Source organism: Parus major, chromosome 2 (genome assembly GCF_001522545.3).
Source record: "Parus major isolate Abel chromosome 2, Parus_major1.1, whole genome shotgun sequence".
NCBI lineage: Eukaryota > Metazoa > Chordata > Aves > Passeriformes > Paridae > Parus > Parus major.
The window spans coordinates 34,101,266-34,122,187 of record NC_031769.1 but is presented as its reverse complement, the minus strand read 5'-3'; the positions used below and the strand labels follow the sequence as shown (position 1 = coordinate 34,122,187).

At 42.9% G+C, this 20,922-nt stretch overlaps 1 protein-coding gene across 1 annotated transcript; it reads left to right on the top strand.

Moving 5' to 3' along the window:
* Positions 1–593: 593 nt before the first annotated feature.
* On the top strand, positions 594–3,123 carry TRIL (TLR4 interactor with leucine rich repeats). The gene has a single exon (XM_015620213.3). It carries the CDS (start codon positions 825–827, stop codon positions 3,021–3,023), a length of 2,199 nt encoding a protein of 732 aa, XP_015475699.1. The 5' UTR covers positions 594–824; the 3' UTR covers positions 3,024–3,123.
* The last annotated feature ends 17,799 nt before the right edge of the window (positions 3,124–20,922 follow it).

Genomic DNA, 20,922 nt, shown 5'->3' with positions numbered 1-20,922 from the left:
TACTACAGGAGGCTTAGTCCTCTGATTGCCTTTGCTCAGCACAAAGAAAAGTCCTCAATCCGTGGTAAACCGTAACTATTGCTTTTGGCAGGTTTCTAAACACAAGGGGAAAAAAAAAGAAAAAGCGATGGGGTGGGCAGACGATGTCTAGTTTACTTCTGTTCCCTTCCCCCTCCCCGATGAGCAGCTCTATCTGCAACCCATGTGGCTGGGAGGCAGCCACAGCCGGTTCCAATTCCTACTTTCCCACTCTGCGCCCCTGCTCGCTGCCGGGGCTGAGCCCAGCCAGGACCGGCCGCGGGCTTCCTCCCCCCGCCGCGCCGTCCTCCCTCTCCCCCGCTCCATCCGATCCTCCGGTCCCCCAGGGCACAGTGTGGGAAGTACGAATTTCCGCTGAGTTTTCTCGGCAACTTTCGGAGCTCGTCTTTCTCCCGCTCCCCGCTCCGCCCGCCGCCCCCCTGCCGTCCCCTCCCCGCCCGTCCCCTCCGCCCCTGGGAGAGCCGGCGGAGCAGCCGCACCGCTCCGCAGCCCGCCCGCCCCCCGCGGCAGCGCCGGCTCCGCCACCGCCGCCCCGCGGGCCGCGAGGGGCGGCAGAGCACGGCCGGCGGCCCCGGCAGCGCTCCCGGCCGGCTCGGGCGAGCCCATGGTGCCGGGCACCGAGACCTGCAGCCGCCGCCGCCGCCGCCGCCGCGCCTGCCTGCCCGGTGCGGAGCTCAGCCCGGCGCGGAGCAGAGGAGGGGCCCATTAGCAGCCGCGGAGGAGGCGGAGGGGATGCCGGAGAGACACAAAGCCGGCGGGGGAAGCAGCCCACGGCTCGTCCCGGGATGGGGGCGCCTCGCCGGGTCCGCCTGATGGTGCTGCCGCGGGTGCTCTGGGGCTCCGTCCCCCTCATCCTCCTGCTGCTGCCCGCGGCCGAGCCCATCTGCCCCGAGCCATGCGATTGCCAGCAGCACCAGCACCTTCTCTGCACCAACCGGGGCCTGCGCTCCGTGCCCAAGACTGCCGAGCCGCAGGATATCCTCACCTACAGCCTCGGGGGCAACTTCATCGCCAACATCTCCGCCTTCGACTTCCACCGCCTGGCAGGGCTCCAGCGCCTGGACCTGCAGTACAACCGGATCCGCTCGCTGCACCCCAAGGCCTTTGAGCGCCTGGAGCGGCTGGAGGAGCTTTACTTGGGCAACAACCTGCTGCCAGCGCTGGCCCCTGGCACGCTCAGCACCCTGGCCAAGCTGCGCATCCTCTACGTGAACGCCAACGAGATCGGCCGTCTCAGCGCTGCCTCCTTCTCCGGCCTCGGCAGCCTTGTCAAGCTGCGACTGGATGGCAATGAGCTGGGCTCGCTGGGCGATTCCACTTTCTCAGGGCTGCCAAACTTACTCTATCTGCACCTGGAGTCCAACCGCATCCGCTGGCTGAGTCGCGGCGCCTTCACTGGCCTGGCCAAGTTGCGCTTCCTCGACCTCTCAGGGAACCAGCAGAGCTCCCTTCGCCACCCAGATATCTTTGGGCCGCTGCGCTCCCTTCACACCCTGCTGCTGGCCAGCAACAGCCTGCGGCAGCTGACGGGAGGGCTCTTCCAGCACCTGCCCGGCTTGGCGAAGCTCTCACTCAGTGGCAACCGACTGTCTCACCTGGCCCCGGATGCTTTCAGGGGGCTGGGATCCCTGAAGGAGCTGCGCCTGGAGGGGAACCTGCTGAGCCACCTACCTGCCACCCTACTGGAGCCGCTGGACAGCCTGGAGGCACTGGACCTGAGCCGCAATGCACTGACCGCCCTGCACCCGGCCGCCTTCGGCCGCCTCGGCCGCTTGCGGGAGCTCAGCCTGCGCGACAACGCACTGGCCACGCTCCCCGGCGAGCTCTTCGCCTCCAGCCTGGCCCTCTACCGCCTGGAGCTGGAGGGCAATGCCTGGAGCTGCGACTGCCGCCTTCGCGGCCTCAAGCGCTGGCTGGCGGCCTGGCACTCCCAGGGCCGCCTGCTCACCGTCTTCGTGCAGTGCCACCTGCCACCCGCCCTGGCCGGCAAGTACCTCGACTACCTGCAGGATGCCCAGCTGTCGCTGCCGCAGGACGGCGGCCCTTGCCCCGACGGTGCCTCTCCCTCCCCGCCATCCCCCGAGGGACTCGGTGGCAACAACAGCGCAGCGGGGCTGCCCCCAGGGCCACCTCCGACCGCCTCCACCGCCCGCCTGATGATGGGGGTGCCCATGGCCGCCAGCCCCACGCCGGCACCGCTGCCCAGCGCAGCGGCGTGGCCCCGAAGGGCCGGTGCCAACGGGGTTCCGCCGCTGGTGTCCGACCCGTGCGACTTCAACAAGGTGTTCCTGCACAACCTGTCGGTCGAGGCGGTGGGCTCCAGCTGGGTGACGGTGCGCTGGGCCGTGCGGCCGCACCGCAGCCCCCGCCTGCTGGGGCCGGCACGATTCCGCCTCCTCTTCGACCGCTTCGGCGCCGCCGTCAAATTCCAGCGCTTCGTGTACTTGCCGGAGCGCGGGGAGCCGGCAGCCACGCTGCGGGAGCTCCGCCCGGACACCCCGTACCTCGTCTGCGTCGAGGGCGTCCTGGGCGGCCGCGTGTGCCCGGTGGCGCCGCGGGACCACTGCGCCGGGCTGGTCACGCTGCCCGAGGGCGGCACCGCGGCGGCGGCGGCGGGCGGGCCCCGCGGCCCCGACCAGCAGCTGCTGACGCTGGTGCTGCTGGCGGTGAACGCGCTGCTGCTGCTGGCGGCTCTGGCCGCCTGGGCCGCCCGCCTGCTGCGCAAGAAGGTGCTGGGCCGTCGGCGTCGGAAGGCGGCCCCGGTCCACGTGCGGCAGCTCTACTCCACACGCCGCCCGCTCCGCTCCATGGGCACTGGAGTCTCCGCCGACTTCTCGGGCTTCCAGTCCCACCGGCCTCCCCGCGGCGCCGCCGCCTGCGCCCTCAGCGAGGCCGACCTCATCGAGTTCCCCTGCGAGCGCTTCATGGACAGCGGCGGCGGCCGGCACGGGGACGAGCACCTGCTGCAGCGCTTCGCCGACTGAGGGCCCCGGAGGCCCGGCGGGGGAAGGCGGCCCTCGGCCTGAGGGGCCATGCTGCGGGCCCAGGGGTCGCGGCCTCCGAGGCGCTGCGTTCAGCCGCCCTTAGTGCGGGCCGGGGCTGAGGCTGCCCGTAGGACGGGGTTACCTCTGCCGGGACCTCACCGTTTTGTCAGGAATCATCACTAACCCAAGGAAAAGCCCCGACAGGCCGTAACTGTGCCTTGCCATGAGGAGCAAGCGGCGGGAGCTACCGCCAACAGCAGCTAGTGCCGCCCTTAAGGAAATTTAGAGCTGTTAATTTAAATGTGCTATTTTACAGGTGGTTTCCTCCGACTGCAAGTTGGGAACAAGTTACAGCGAGCGGCCTGGTCCTGTGTGAGGAGCTTTGAACAGGTCTTTCCAAGGCGCCAGCCCTTCCTAATCAAAAATTTGCATTGAGGGCCATCTTTTAATTGAACAGTGTGCGACTGGAGGGCTGGAAATGTAGGGAGTTTTGCTGAATAGTTTGATGGCTGTGCCGTTTCAACTCAAACTCAAATGTGAGGCAATTTAATGTGCACAAGTGTGCTTCTATACTTTTCTGTAAACGAGAAACAATAATGCAGCTGGTTAGTTCTACAGGAATATATTGCTGACACCACTAAGAAAAAACTAACAGATTTTTTGTAGAATGTTTACAAATGAGCTATTTTTAAACTTTTTTTTTTTTAATAAATACTCTTTGGTACTTGTACACATTAATGTGTGCTATTGTTGCCTGGGTCCATGATGGTCAGCAGATCGCTGACCCTCACATAATCCATCTTCATTTCTAGATGGGTGGGTGCAGAGGTGAACTATTGATGGATAAATAATCATTGGTGCCTTACTTCAGAAACAATAATAGGTGAGAATATTTCAGGAATGTGAAACAATTATCCTAACAGGCAATTCTCTCTTACCCTTAGCCTACTAAAGTTAGAAGCTTTGTGTACCTCACTGTGAAATAAGACATTCTGTGTATTAATCTAGATTATGTGTTTTGTGTAACTGAGTGAGTAATGCTAGAGTTAAACCCTTATGCAGTAGTGTATAATGTTTGAGTTGTTTTGGTTTGTTGGTTGTTGTGGGGTTTTTTAAAATTAGGATTTTTCTTTTGGTTTCTGAGCAATGCTAATCATTTTATGGTCAGTTGCTCTCTATTTCTCAGACTTTTTCCTAAATATTTACAGAATGTGGTTCTGTTATTACAAAATGTGGTGGTTTAGTTTACATTAATAATTCTCTCTGTGTGGTCTACAAATGAGCAAGTTAAAGAGGTCCAAATCAGGATTGCACTTTAAATGCAAATGTTTTAGATGGAGTTTGGTAAATTGTTGAGACCATTGATACAACTTCTGCTCCTTTGAATTTAATGTGCAACCTCAGATGAACTCTTGTGGAACTGAATGGCTTGAAGGAAGCGTTAGTCTACTATGGAGACATTTGTCTCAATATCAAGCATTCATTGCTGACCCGAGGTGTTCGTGACTACAAGTTGTTTATTACTATAATTGCAAGTAAGCAATTTGGGGCTTTTCTCATTCTGTCTCTGTCTCTGTCTCTGTCTCTCTCTCTCTCTCTCTCTCTCTCTCTCTCTGTTTTTTTTTTTCCTTTTCATTTTTTCAGATGAACAAGTGTTTACAAAAGATACCATAGTAACTGGTACCTTCAGTTGGAGTTCAGTGACTGAATAGAGAGAAAAGACTTTATGTTCTGAGGGAGAGAGTGTAGAGATCATTTGCCTTAATCTTGGTCTTTTCCATTTAGAAAGAAAAAAAAATCAAAGTCTCGTTTCTTGGGTCAGTAGCAAGAAATCCTTTGGAATTCCATTTTGACAGGCTGTAGTTTTCATGAACATCAGGGGCCAAACTTGGTTGTCAGTATATAGATTAAAATTCACTGCAATAGACACAATGTTGTATGGAATTAAAATTGAGGGAATGCAGTATCAGACTTAATTTTTTGTTAAGAATTTTAAAATTCTGTTCTTTTGGACACCTGGGTGCTTTGGCCATTTATGATTGTGGAATACACCACTGTTTGTTGTTAGAAATGCAGTGGGATTATTGAGTAAAGCTGTGTATCACACTAACGTTAGCTCTATCACTGGATATTCTTCCAATGGGAGATGCATAGATGCTGTACATGGTTATAATCAATTGTCAATAAATCCATTTGCTGAAAGAAAATTTGTGTCATACATTGTATCTCATAATGCATCCCTCTTCAATCATAGAACGGCTGTAGCTTCTTCATTTTATGAGCACAAGGACTGTGGACTGTCTCATCATTCTTTCATGTCTTTTCACCATAGGTAATGCTCCCTGTTTTGTTTTTAATATGCTTGGACAGTGCAAACAGTAAAATAACTGAAACAGGCAGTTAGTTTTGAAACAGGTAGACCATTGTCTCAGGATAGACTAATAAGGTGCTGTTACATCAGTGAACTATTGAACCTTTATGAGGAAAATTAAGAAATAAAGAGTGTTTGAGATCATATCAGTAGTTTATTCTCACTGGAAGTTCTGAGGGGTTTTCATTATTATCAGGCTAATGATATCAGCATGTCTTTTTCAGTCTATGCATGTTGTTTTAATTAAGAATTCACTGCTTCTATTTGAATTTTTGCAAACATCTGGAGAAATGCAAGAATGAAATGGAACTGGCTTTTTGTTCCAGCATAGGAGAAGTGGATACATTGATCTGCACAACAGCAACAACAAAAAGCTGTTGACTTTTTAAAAGCCACAACTTCTGTAACTCTAGGAATACTTACAGGCTTTGTCTGCAGATATTACTTGCAGCATTTTTGCAGGGAGGGAACTGTACTAGTAGGTGGTTGAGGAAAGAAATGTCCTTTGAATGTGACCTTTGAATGACTGAAAAATGTGTATATAACATGGCTCTGTTTTTACCAGTAGTATTTGTATGTATTTGGGTCCTTTTAAAAGTAAGCTCCTTTCTAAAGGATGACTGTAAAAACAGCCCTTTCTAAATGGATGGATCTGCCCTCAACTTGTGCTCAAAATGTTTTTCCTTCTAGCAGAAATGGAGTTTTACTGCCATGTCTTCTCATGAAATCCATGTAACTCAGGTAAGAGTGAATTGAGTACTGTTCTGCTGAGTAATTTCTGAACATGGTATATATCAAAGATCAAAAATCGCCAAAATACTGCCCCATCAAATTAAGTGGGCTGCTGCTGTGGGGTCTGCAAGAGGTGCCAGGGCTTCCCTAGTGTCAGCACTGCCTCATTTGGCAGCCTCTGCCACCTCCTGCTCCCCCTCTTCAATTCCTGACTTCATCCAGCTGGCATGGTTGGTTGTGCAGCTGGAAGGTGAACTGTGAAACTGATCCTTCTGGAAATTAACCTTTCCTAGCACCTCCCCTCTCCTCTATTTTTCATCCAGCTCAGTTTCTTTGATTCTGCTTAACTCACACAAGTACTGGAAGTAGCAAAATATGGGTGTGTAGTTCAGAGGCAGGAAAAAACAGTCAAAGATGGGAAGCTGCTTAAACAATATCATTTAGTCTTGACATTCGGTTTGTCCACAGTCTTGGGAAAATCTAGGCTATTCACATTAGAGAAAAATCCTCTGTAGGTGATATAACTTCTCTGGAAATCATTAATGGTCTGTAGAATTGAAAATGAACTTCTCTTTAAGATCCTGGGAATATTGACATTATAGCATGGGGCTAGAGAGAAACAATCTGAAAAGAACAGAGATACAATGGTGTCAGTGAATATCTGCATGTGGATGAAAGCCCCTTATTAAAAAGCACTGCTTGATTATTGGAGCCTGAGCTAGCAGTTAAATTTATTAAAATGTTGATTTCTTTATGCATTGCTTTTCACAATGCCACATGTTAAGGTATCATCAACTTTTGAACCCTTGGACAAAGGGACTGGGTAAAGCATTCATCTTTCTTGTGCCTTCTCCTTTCTGCTCTTTCCTGAAAGAGACTTGAAAAATGAGGATTTGTGAGGAAACAAAAAGTCTGCTCCAGGATATTTATTTGTCTACTCATCAGGATATTTATTTAACTAGTAAACTACATTCTGATTGTAGGGGATGAGTCTACAAAAATAAGTGGTTTCCATGACAGTATACATATTTGTAGAAAACTCCACCAGTGAATGAGAGAAATACTACTTGATTTCCAAAAACCTGGCTGCTCCCACTAATTCATGTTTCTCTGGCCACCAAGGGTGTACATATGTTGTGTGAGGTCCACAAGTGAAGCTTTGGTTTAAAAAAATTGTTTTTAAAATTAATTAAATCAGACAAATTATGCATGCATAGGGATGTACTTGATTTTTTTTATGTGGGCAACTTCTTTGAGACAAGTTGTTTTATAAATGTTGATTCTATAATCTGATATTTTCTTAAGTAGAAATGAGGAATAAGTATCAGGAAACAGTGTGTGCTGGATGTTAGATTTACTCTTTTTGCTCCATGCTAAATATAGCATAGTTTTGGCAGCCTGTCCAAATGCTGCTGTTGTGTTTTTCTCCATAAAAAGTTGAGTTTTCTCAAGTGCATACTTTAATTCCCATAGAAATTAAATTCCTGTAGAAAAATAGTCAATTGTCTTTAAACACAAATATTTATCTTAGTATCATTGTACATGACTTTATTTATAGAGATGCTCCTTGATAAGTCTTTTAAATAAATTGATATCTCATTTGTTTTTACAAACAAGACCATAAGAATTAGAATGAATAATGCAGTATGAATAAATAGTTGGAAGAAAGCTGTTTCAAACATAGCTGAGATATTTACAAACAAAGAGGAATCTGACACTTTAAAGAGACTTTATGAGTTTTTATGCTGTGTTGCAAAGGTACATTTATTTATGGTTTGATAATCCATGTTTAATAATTTCTAGGAATAAACTGTTGTCTAGAAATGGGAAGACCCCATCATATATAAATGTCAAAAGCTATTGTTAAAAGGAAAGTTGGGGTACTGTTAAAAGTATTTATTCTCACCAAAGTATAACCTGATTTTTCATTGCAAAGTGCATTTGAAGTTTTTGCCAAGGAAAACTAATAAATTAGCTAATAAATTGTGGTATTTCTTGACTTCAGATATAGGCCTAATCCTGTTCTTTACCAAGGTGTTTTGTTTTATTTTTTCATGTCCAGACAAACATAATCTCTAGCCACTTTTTTTTCCCCCCAAATATTTCAATTTTGTATATATTCAGTATTTCAAAATACTTTATTGCACTTCTGAGATCCATCCACGTGGAACCTGTACCAAGAGAGAATCTGAACAAACGTTAGGGCAATCTGTCAGTCGACATATGCATAGCACTTTGTAATGTGGCAAGTGTTCAGAGGTTGTGAAGCGAGTGGTTTATTTTTTGGAATATTGTGAGAATGAATGCCCAATAAAACATTCATGCAGAGTCACAGCTGTGCCTTCTAGTGATGGCAAACGTCTTACTGTAATGTAGCACCTTATGCATCAGTCTGGGCTAGTGTAGCTCATTTAGCTTCCCCATGTGAGACTAGAGAAAAAAAAAAAAAAAACAACTTGACTATAAGACAAGAATTCAAGGAAATAGAGCAGATAAGCTTTTAGTGAAGTCCTTGGCAAAAATCCTGTTAGCCAGCGTTTTCCTGGTTCACTTAGTTTCTTGCATGTGCAATTTGTTTCATTGTCATTAGTTCAGTGTATGTTTGTTTACTTGTAGTAAACATTTAGAAATAATTTGAATAGCTGAAGAAAGCCTGGATACATACAATAGATAAAAATCATATACAGAAAGATAACGAGACAAGTTTTCTCATTGAGAGATTGATTTATTTCTTAAGGACAAACAGTTCAGGGATGTTGTCTTTGAAATAACCATGAATGTCAGTTTTAAGTCAAGAAAGGAATATTCTTTCCTTGGAACATGAAGAAGGTAGGAAGGTTGCACATAGTTACACAGTGCTCTTATTTAATTCCTTGGCAACAAGAGCAAAGATTGGTAGTATGTTAACAAATTATATTACATGGAAATACAAGTATCCTATCTGGACCCAGAAAAGTTCACTGGAATTGTATCTGTGATTCATTGTTACACTGCTATACTTCATCCTAGCAGCGAGAAAGACCTTTTGAGATGTCCAAATCCATATTTTAGTACAATTTTTAGCCTCTCATCTGCCATTGTTCCATTGACATATCTATGATTGCACCATTTATTTTCTTCATCTTGCTAAATATTTAAATACTGAAGTTAAAATTTTAAAGTTGCTCAGCACTGCAGCAGCCTCTATCTGACTTCTGTAAAACAATTTGAAGTAGGGGAGGATATGCAGTAGCAATACCAATCTGGTGAAAGGTCAGAACACATTTCACTGTAGAGGAACATGCTCGGGAAAAGAATGGTTTCAGAAAAAAAATTAAAATTAAAAAAAAATGTTTATAATGAAGGATAACATGGTTTATTTGCTGTTACTAAGTCACGATCTAAATCTTGAACAAGCATGCTGCAAGACAGGGAGCATATGTTAGACTTAGGAGACAGTTTGGAGTGTTGCTCAGTACATACAGCAGATGTTCTAGCTTGCCTTTTTTTTTTTTTTTTTTCCAGCAACAGCTTAATCCTTCTGTTTTCACTTCATGAGAGTGAAAAGATTTCAAGACTTAATGTAGGTGCCCATCAGTAATAGGTCTGTGGTGATGGAATTAATTGCATTGGAGGACTGTGCTCTAAGACGTTCATGTTAAAAAGAAATACGTAACTTCTCAGATCAGATCAGCTTATAGAGATGAACTTCGGTGTTAACTGACATGGAAATGTCTGTCTCAGGTGATAATTACAAAAGAGGGAGAATCTTCCACGAGCATTGCAGTAAGTTGTTAACTCAGAAATTTAAAGGCATTACCATAAGAACCCAATTGATTATTTTTCCCATGGACCAAATTTCTCTTCTTCCTCTTGTTGCCTAAAACAATATTATTTAAAACATTTTGTAAAAGCCTTTGGTTTTTCTTTCTCCCAGCACCACTACTGTATTAGGTATTGCCAGTTATAAAACTCTGTTGCAACTTTTTAATGCAAAGGTGGCAGAAATAACTAAGCTATCTGCACACACTGAGTTCAACATGAAAATGAATGAAGCAGTAGTAGTAGTAAATGAGCCAAAAATCTGGAACTTCCCAGTAGTTCCTGTAAGCCTGGTGGAGGTGCTGGGATCCTTGCTGTACAGTTCTACTTGTGCCTTCCACCTGAGTGCTCTTCCTTGTGTAGAACCACCTTCTCCTGGCATCTCACTCCTTGGCATAGGGTTTTTTTTCAAGAAATTGGGGGCGTTCAGGCCAGCAGATGTTTATTTTTTTTTCCTATCTCATTTTTAAATTCTGTATAATGGGAGTTTGTTTTGGATTTTTTTATCTGTTTTGAAATAAGAGATAACAGCCATTTACAGCCTACAGATTACAGCCAAAATACAGTCTACTCTTAGTGAAAAAAAGGAAGGAGTATGAATTTGCAATAAATCTGGCTTAAATGGAAGTTATTTTGTTCAGGAATGATTTGTGATTGGAATGGTTCACTGAGATCCCACTGATACTATTCTGCTGCATAAAGTGCAGAGCCTTTTGGTTTTCTTAGATATATCTTAGGATATATCCCTGAGAACCTGAGACTGTAGAGGTCCCGCAGAAAATAAAGACATCCCTCCATTCCATTTCTGTGGCTCAAACGGAAAAGAGATTTAGGCTCAGCATCTTTGTCACCAGAATGGCTTAGAACTTTATTTATTCTATAACATATGTATTGACCTAAGCTGATTTGGTGACTGAAGAGTTATAAATAGTATTCACACTAAAGGGGGCATCAAACACCTGACATTTTTTATGACTCAGTCTCCTTAGTTTTCCTCTGTTAATTTGAAGTCAGCACAGACTGAAGTAACTGGCAATTTGCTGAAGGTGCTAGCAGCTCTTTGAGATGTCTGTAGTATATAATTGGGTGCACTTTCAAATAGTCTCTCATATATTTTATTCAGAAGTATTTAGAATAAGTCCCAGGCAGAAAATACTAATGAATTCCAAACTGTTAGCTTGCAGTGATACTGATCTACTCAGATGTTGGATTAATTTGTTTTTATTGGCACTTGCAAGTGCACCTGAGGCATACTTGAATTTCAGTCAGATCATATGCTTTTATCCAACCTGCTAAAATTACCTACCATTCCAATTAGCACAGCTGTACCTGTAAATCTCTGCCATTCTCACTTAAAAGCTTTTACTTTTAGCCTTTTCACTTATACCGCAGTAGAAAATCATCTTAATTTACAGCCTCTTAGGCCTTGAGGTATGCAGTTCCTTATGAAACAGGAGAATTGACAATTATTCCAACCTTCCAAATACAGTTCAACTGTAACAATCAGAATAGGTTTATTTTGGTTTTTGTTTCCCACACACACCCCCACACCCCTGTGGTAATAACCATGATAAATTAGAGCTTTGCCATACACATTTGCCAAAGTCTACCAGAAGTGAGAGTAGTGGCAGGACTCAAACCTGCATGCACTGGAACAATCATTTGGCTGTTCAGATCTGGAACACTACAAAATTTGAGCATGTCAAAAATATCACTAGAATTGATTTTATACTTTAGGACTTATCAGTGGGGTTTTCCCCCTGAAATGTTTTTTGCCCTCCTCCCTATTTTATTTTGCTTCTCTATGTGGCTAGAAGCTTTTGGATTAATATGGTAAGAATGGATGAAATATTATGAAGAATGGATGCTGAGCATCCAATGTGTCTGAGAATCTGGAGGTGCTTAGAAAATATGTTGCCTTACAAAATGTTCAAAATATAGATTTTGGGAGGCATCCAAGTTCAACATTATGGTCATTACACGGATAGCTGTCCAAATTCATGTGTCACACTCCCTGTACTGCCCACTGTATCTCTCTGTTATCTCCCTGTTATCTTCCCTGTATATCACTATTAGCTGCTTTTTGTTTCTCTTTATGGTCTGTAGTTAGGTATCAAGTTTTGTAACTCTTACATTGTGTTTTGACCTGGTTGTTCTCTAGCCACTCAGGCTGCATTTTTCTCCTGCGTGGCCAGTACAGATATTGGGTATTGTTTTTATGCAGTATAAATAAAGCACAAGAGAAGAAGAATTATGGATTTAGGAAACGTGTTTCTTGCCTAAAGCTTTGTCATTCAGCTGACAATAATGAAGGCAGACAGCCCCAGTGATCTACGTGATCTATTTGGTCTGATTCTTCACAACAACTGCTCCCCCTCCTGAGAGGGAAAAGCTGTCAGGCTTCTCCTGTTCTATATTTGTGATCTTTTCATTTTGGTTGAAACTAGTTTCTTAAGCTTCTTGACAGAAGGAGGTAAAATCCTGACAAACAGGCCAGTGGTAGAGCTTTCATCACCTGTGTGTGTTTTCACTTCAAAGAACTTGCATAGCTCCTGCTTTTCAGACAGTGCCCTTTGGACCAAAAGCGATCAAAATCAGACCAGAACAGTCAGAAATGAATTTTTGCTCAGGAATCTGAATATTCAACCATAATTCATACATTATAAAGAGGAATTCTGAATCTGGCAAAATTCTCTAAGGCACTTATGTCATTTTAGCAGCTTCTCTTACTGGTCTCCCCAGCAGCACTCTCCCTCTCTCCCATGCCATCCCTCTGTGCACTACTGGCATCAGCTGGCATTTCTCAGAAGCCTTTGGAAGTTGATTTGCTTCTTGGGTTTTGGTTTGGGGTTTTTTGTCTGCTGTATAATAGGACTTGTCCACGTCCCCTCCTTCTTTGCCTTTCTAGGTTTTTAAACATCAGGATTATGGCAACTGGGTCATTACAGCAGAGCTGCCAAAACTGAGCCATGACCTGTGTGTTTTGAAGTCAGGGGTTATAGTTGATGCTTTTATCTGCTTAACTGCAATGCTGAAACATTTTAAACAACCTTTGTTTCATAATTCCTCTGCCCTTTCAGTGTCCTCAAATGGTCAATTTACTCTTCTGAAAAAGTAAGTGGAGTTTTCCTGACTCATCTTTTCCATGAAAAGTCATTATGTCTGACCCATAAATACAAACTTCCAAAGAGCACATACTTTGCATCTGAAAAGGTCGGAATGGCATGTATTTTCCTGAGGGGACAGAAGCCCTCTCAGTATATCCAGGAAGACTTTATTAACCATTCATTTAAAATTATGTGAAGTTAAATATCGCTTTGCAAAAGGGATTATTTTGGGTGAACAGCATTGGATATAACTAAAACTATGTTTATTATATAGCAAAAACAAATTTAGGCTACAGAATTAGAGCATAAACCTACAGTTGTTAATGAATCCTCCAGATTAAATAGTTATTCCTATAATTATTTGTTTTATTGGTGCAAATTATGCCAAACTGGTGGAGCACAACTTACCCCAAGGCAGCCCAGTTTTTTCTAATTTTGATGGATCTATATCAGACCCAAACTTGAGCCCATTTTTCTGTTTTTCCTGCTTCTGCTGCAAAATTTATCTGTGGATATTAAGAAGAATTTGTGGTCTATTTAAATAGGAGTCTGATTGAACCAATCAACTGTTTATCTCTTTCATGTAACTGTGAAGTTATACTCTCATAAGTGGTAAAGCAGTGTGTGAAACTAATTGATTTCTGGGAAATATTCTTCTGTGATTCAGCTACACTCATTACACTTCTTGGAATATCACACGGAAAATGATGCTACCAAAAGGAAACATCTGTTTGTATCTAAAAACCAAAATATTTCTGAAGTTTAGCAACACAAATTCTTCCTGGAGCTGCCACCACTTATATTCAGCTCTGGAGCAAATACCAAAAGGATACTTGAGGTGACCTTTTGTATCAGATTAAACAAAATGAGAAAACACTTGGCAATCACACTTCCTCTGCTAGGCCATGGGAAACAGCAGAGCTGAGGAACCAATACAGTAAAAACATACTAATTCAATCTCGTTTGCTTTAGAGGAGTCCAGCAGTGAAAAGAACAACTAACTGTGAAAAACCTGAGTTCTCTGTAATTTGGCACCTCTTGAAGACTGTCTAGATTGTCCTGACAAGGGCTGTCTCAAGCAGCAATAATATGTGAGGGGATGGAGAAAAACAAAGGACTAGAAAGCATTATGAGAAATGGGTTTCTTTCAAAAGCTGTTTCTTAGGGGGCGAATGTCCCAGTGGATGGCAGGTTTAGTATCAGTATTCTTGTTGCATGTAAACATACTGTGTTTGAATATTTTTTTCACATATTTCTTTAAAACACTGTGGATTTCAAAGTTCTGTTATTCTGTGACTCCCTTGTTTGTTGGTATGCTAAGCAAAGCTGGGGGAGGGAAACAAATTGTAGTTTCCCAGTAAGGTTAAGCTGGCACAAACCAGAGTGCTGTTAAAATGACAGTCCTGTTCGGTGATGGATGCTCATCCCCTCCATCTGTCCATCCACAACATGCTGGGTACTAACACTACTGATAAAACACATTGTTGCTGCTTTCTGCTTGTTGACAAAGTAACTGGGTTGTTTATTTGCATCTGACAATGCACAAACAATAGGAATAGTCAGCTCTACTAAGCAAATTATAGATGTATGATCAAAGGACATCCCCCTCTAAAAGGGGAACGGATAAAGCAGTCTTCAGGGAAGGGAGGATGAATGCAAATGTTTACTTGTTATAATGATTTGCATTATTATGCAGTAGGTCTCTACAGCAAGGACTCATTTAAGGAGGTTAAATCTTAGACCTGTGCAGCAGGGGTAGTTTGGTTTGGTTTGCTGAAGCTGGTTGTTCAATGCCACAGGTGATTCTCTACCTGCCTCCATGGTGCCTCGCTCTGTGCTGCTGCCCTCTTGTCCAAGCACGCTCTGATCTCAGAGTCCTTCCCTGTGTGCAAGGGCTTAACATCTGCAGGCTTCTCCTACATGGGTGGGATACCATGGACACCCTTCCTCCTCCTTCCAGAGAGGAGCAGCTGCAAGAAGAGTGGGAAGGCACGAGGACATTGAGATTTCCACCACAGCCGTATGTGGGCAAGAAGCCCAGAAGACAAACTGCAGGTTCCAGACCAGTTGTGTAGCCAGTAGACAGGGATGGGAAAACAAGAAAAGGGAGATTTTGCCTGGAGACAAAGCTCCAGTGATCACAAGAATGATGGCCAAACAAGGGTTTGGTGAGGAAAAAAGAGAAGCAGCATGCAGAACCTTTGACTGGGTTATGAAAATTCAAGGCCAAAAGTACTCATAGGGTTGTTTTGGCCAGCTGAATTGTTTCATACTTCCATCTCTGTCTAACAGTCAGGAGGCAGATCTTTCTGTTTGCTTGGGCTTTTTTAGAAGAAAGAAATATGAGTGTTTCAACTCCCTCACCACCCCATAACCCCCCCTTGCCCATCTGCACACTGAGGAGTCAGAGTCCACTGGGGACAGAATTTCCTTGAAAAAATGGGGTCCATCCACACTGTAGGCTGCTGCCTCTGGAAGCAAAGTATCATACCAGTAAGCAGGTCTAAAGGCAGTTTAAATAGGATCACAGACTCTTCCTGGCTCTGGGGCAGCTGGAAGGAGAGGTTCCACAGCCAAGTTCCATCTTTGCCATTTCTGCTTCTCTCTTTCTCCCTGAACAGGTTGCCACACTCACTTTCCCAGGCTCTTGGCATGAGACTTGCAGCTGTGGGTTGATGCTGTCAAATTGCAAGTAATGGAAAATATCACATTTCTTGGAAATAAAAGTAATTTCTTTAAAGCTGCTGAAAGTCATGTGAAACTTGCATTGCTTCATGAGGTCTATGTGTAAGCTCCCGTCAAGGTGGTGCTGCTGTTGGCTGCATAATCTTTAACAAATGAACTATCATGGAGTTCTCTTTTACTGATGAGATGATATATGGGCAGATACATAGAATTAAACACAATTATTATTTCAGCCACAAACCAAGAAGGTATTTAAGTCCTGTATTTTAGTATGAATGAGATCTTCTTCCTCTGCTCTCACACAAAATCTCACTGCAATGAGAAGGCTGTGGAGAAATTCCCTGCTGCAGCTGACTTGCCCAGATTGGTAGAAAAGCTCTCGGGGGAAGATTTGGCCTCAGGAGAAGGAGTTTCCTTGACCAAGAGTTTGACTGGCGTGGTGCATACCCCTGGAGCATGTGGCAGGCTCAGCCCTGAGAAGAGCACAAGGCACACAGTTATTTAATCATCCATTTAAACAGGCTACTCACTGCAGGCATTGTGCAGATTTTCTGCATGTGCCTGTCCTCCTTGGATCTCCCTTCTTTTCTACTCAGAGTCAGAGCTTGGTAAGCCCCAAAACCCCTACAGATTCTGTAAGGCCAGGGATGCTGACTCAAGGAGAACATGGTACTGGATGTCCAAAATAGTAGCTGAATTTTTGGAACTAGGGATAAAGAGAAAGGAACACAAACATACATACATTTTTTAAAATGCAACCTTTATGCTCTTTTGGCTTTGTATAGTTTCTGCTTTTTCTGCTTCTTTCTCTTTCCTTCTCTTTTTATGTTCACCCTTTTTCCCTTCTATTTTTTTCTGTTAACTCCTTCTTACTGACTTTGTTCCCGCACATCTGCTAGAGCCCTTACAGTGTTCTTTCTGGCTGAGTGTTCATTAACCTTTTATGTTATATTGCAGAAAAAAGTGGATTAATTATGTTGTGAAGATTTCCAGCAACTCTCTTGACAGATTTTCTCATGGTAACTTTGACCCCTCTCCTGAGCACAGCTTCTCTTCTCCTTCCTTCAAAAGAGATGTGAAGCTTAAAAATCAACTCATTTAAACCCCTTTGAAAGTCTTAGTTCAAGCACGTTTCCTCACAAGTTCATCCTTGGGGATGCACAATTTACCTCCTCAGAATTTTGATGTTGTCACACATAATTACAGAGTTGATGTATTAAGATTATAAACAAGCCAGTAATTAATTTGATAATGTATATACAAAACGGAATGACACAACAAACCTTGGGACATGTATTCTCTGCTTGAGTTGCTCTAATAGTCTGCAACTTCCATGCCTCCAGGCCTTTTATCACTGTACATGCTTTCTCCAGAAAGCAGTGGAACATATCTAAGGCAGCTAATTTTCTTTGACCCTTTTCTTCCTTTTAGTTTGATTCCCCTTCCCAATACAAAAGCACATTTATTTATTTTTCTTCTTTGTTCAAATATCCTTATTTGAATTGGTGAATGAGTTTATATGTCTCCTTCATAAAATTTGGAAGTATATTTATTCTGAACGTAGTAATTTTCAGTCTCTAAGCACTTTCACAGACACAGAAAAAAACAGCTTCCTTAGGTTTTACCCTCCCAGTTCCTGGAGGAATATAAAGTTCAGCAGATGATGTTTGGTTTAAAGACTGACTGGAGAATCTTGGGTGGTAAAGTAATGAAATAATCCTGCTCTCATATTGGTTGATGTTCCATTATTATGTCATAAGTTCAACTGAAATAGATTTCCACAAATTATTCCAACAGGAAAACATTTAAACATAGTAACATACCTCAGATCCTTAGGGCCTGTCCAGCTTCATGCATTAGGTGGAAAGGAAGCTGCTTGAGGAAGCTGAGGCTTTCTCCAACAATTTTAAAAAAGAGTAACACATCTCAGCTGAAAATAGCTGAAGGTTGTTGGCTCTTCTCATTTTTTATTAGCATTAACCAGGCAGGTGAAGTTTGGGGGACAAGTGGAAGTAATAAACACCTTTTCTATAAAACTGTCTTAGGTAATTGAGTAGGTATTTGGGAATATATCTATTTGATAGGATATGTAAGTGCAAACAGGGATGCTAATCACTACATCCCAGCATGCTTCTTCAGCTCTGTCAGCTTCTTCTTCACCTAAAGGCCCTATGCCACTTCTGATGAGAAAGAGCATTGCCTCCAGGACTTATCTCCTCATTTAATATTTTTCTTGCAAGTTTCATTGTTTCTGTGGCAACAATTTTCATGTAACTTTCTGATCCAGTTTTCCTCTAGAACCTAAACAAGAGTGTCACCTCTTTCAGTGTACTGAAGGAAACCAAAGAGTTTTTATCATGTTTTCTATCAGCAAATTTCTATTAGCAGGTTTTGCTAGTAACATAAGCTGAAATAACTTCATCAGACTAGAGAATTTAGAGAACAGCATTACTCAGAAATAGATTTCAACGCCATCTAGACACAGTCCTGGGCAACTGGCTCTATGTGTTCCTTCTTGAGAAGGGTGTTGGACCACATAACCTCTTCCAATTTCACCTCTTCACCTCTTGTGATTTTGTGACTTAATTTTCATCCTTATCCATTTGCATTATTTAAGTGGTAACTGAAGCCATTTTCATCAAGGTACAAGAAGAACTGCTAGTTGAAGACATAGTGTTTTTTTCCCCAATCACATACACCAGAATTTATGTGCTGATGAAGTTCAGTGTGAGAAAATCAAGAACATCCATTTTCCAGACACTCTGAATGACTAGCAATAGTAGGATTGGTTAGTCAGGTTTGCTTTAGATGGTTCTTGGAATGAAAACATGCTCTTTGTTATCCATGTTGGATTCCAAAGATCACTTGGGCCTGTATTCCTTGAACCTGTTCAGATCACTTTTCAGCAAAAAACAGTTGGTAAATTAAGTCATTCTTCCTATCTATCTACAGTCCACAAACAGTCACTGTTTTTCCCATGCAGCACTTGAAGCAATCAGCAGATTTTTATTATGATCAAGGTTGCAGTGCATTCCTCAGTGAATCTGAGAGCTGAGCTGTGCTATAGAATTTAAATATTCTAGATAAAGCCAGTCAGTATTATGAAGAGTCATCTAAATAATATGGAAACTTTAATCAGGTGGCCCCACCTTCATAATTACTAATTTCTCCTTGGAGTAACTTCATCATCACAACAATTACAATCACCTTTGGTGAAAACAAGCATAGACAACCACTGACACTGGGTCACATCCAATTTAGAAGTCACCAGAGTAATTGCCAGTAATTTGCCCAGCTGCAGTCATCTGTACTTTAATTTATTTTTTTTTTTCCTGTTAATTCTCCCTGTGGTTTCACTTTGATCACAGAAGAAGTAAACAATGCTATTATTGGTCAGCACTTGCAGTTACTCTCTTTTGGTTTGGAGAAGGGTTTTGCAGAAATACTTAAGGGAATATGAAAATGGTTTTCATTTATACTTCCCTGGTGCCCTTTCAGAGCCATCTCACAATGAATAAAACATTCCCTTTTTTTTTCCCCTCTCCCTGAAATACCATAAAAAGTCTCAGAAACACTGTCAATTCCAGTCATACAGAAATTGCAAGCATTAGCAAAACAGCAAATTTGCTGTTCATTTTAATTTGCTTTCAATAGTTCAAATTGTACAGTTCTCTACCTTTAAAAAGGCCCTCTGAGAGAACTGGAAACCTACTTAGAGTTAAAAAGAAAAATATGAAAAGAAAAATCTCTTTTGATTTTTGTTGTGGATCAACAACTGGGTAGTTTCAGGAAAACAGCAACATTTATGTAAAGCTGTAAATTTGAAATGCTGTCATGCAAATCAGACTATAAAACTCATCTCCAGAAAATAATGCTAGATAAGGAAAGGAGGTTGGCTTTTTTCAGATGAGGGAAGTTTTATATATGAGCTTTAATGCTTAGCTTCCTGATGAAAATGTGGGCTGTAATCTTGGTCCATATGATTTTTTTGCATGACTCAGTAAGTTCTGGACAGCCTTGACAGTCTCTCCCTATGTTCTGGAGCTCAGAATCAAGTCCCTGAGTTCTAGATAAAGGTTTTCTTCCCAGTACCATCTGATGAGGCATATTTGCCTGTATAAAAACCTGTCTCAATAATAATTTCTGTAAATGCAATTTCTGTAAAAGCAAGAAGAGAGACCAAACTACATGATTTAAAAACCTCCCTATGTTCAAGGGATTTAACCTTCTAAAGCAATTTTAACTGTACATTTCTGCTTCAGTTAAAAAATTTAGCTGTCTTGAAAAATCATGTTCAAACATAAAACATTTGAGGTAATTTAATAGTTGGCACTTAAAGCAACTGCAATTTGATGTTCAACTCAAACCAGATGTTTATTTTTTTGTATGAAGTCTATTCTGTTGTCAAGGGAGAGAAAAAGCATTCAAACTTACGGAGCAGACATTTCTTACTGCAGTTGATTAGAACAAATTACCAAGAGCTGCACTTCACGTTTGAAAGACTGGGGCGTTTATGATCTCAGGCCCCAACAATTAAAGAAAACAAAAATAAAGAGATTCAAAGTATACATACTGTGAACAGTTAAATTGCAAGAATGCTGTGGATCTCAAACAGCTGGATCCCATTTGAGCTCAAAAAGTTTAATAGCATAAGCCTGCACATCTTCTTTTCCACTTCTAAGGATCATCTGCCAGATGGAGAAGACCCCCCTCTCACTTCCTTGCACTGTACAATTTTTGCTGCAAAATAAAACTTTTCTTATGTGCTGGAGTGGAACCAGTACTTCTAAACCAGGGAAAGATATATAGCTCTTAGAGAAGGTCAATTTGATATAAAGGAAACAACAGTAATAAGACTTCAGCTTTAGTAGTGAAATGCTTGCAAGAAAGTTACTTTATTGGGTACCAAGCAAGCTGGTAACATTGATGAAGTACTGGAAATCTGCATCTTTCTGAAATTGGGATGCATTAGTGAGAGATCAAGCTTTAAGGTCATGGAATCTTAAAAAGTTACTTCCTACTATTGCTTTGAATAGTAGGTCCCAACTGGACACTCAACAATGACTCCTCTGTACCTTGTCCAAACTTAGTATTTGGAAATAAATGTAGAAATAGGGCAAAAAGTAACCTTGTTCAAGACAGTAGTGATCCAGGTCTGTAAGAAATCAACAGTGTATGGGTCCTGGCTCTAAGAGCTGCAGTT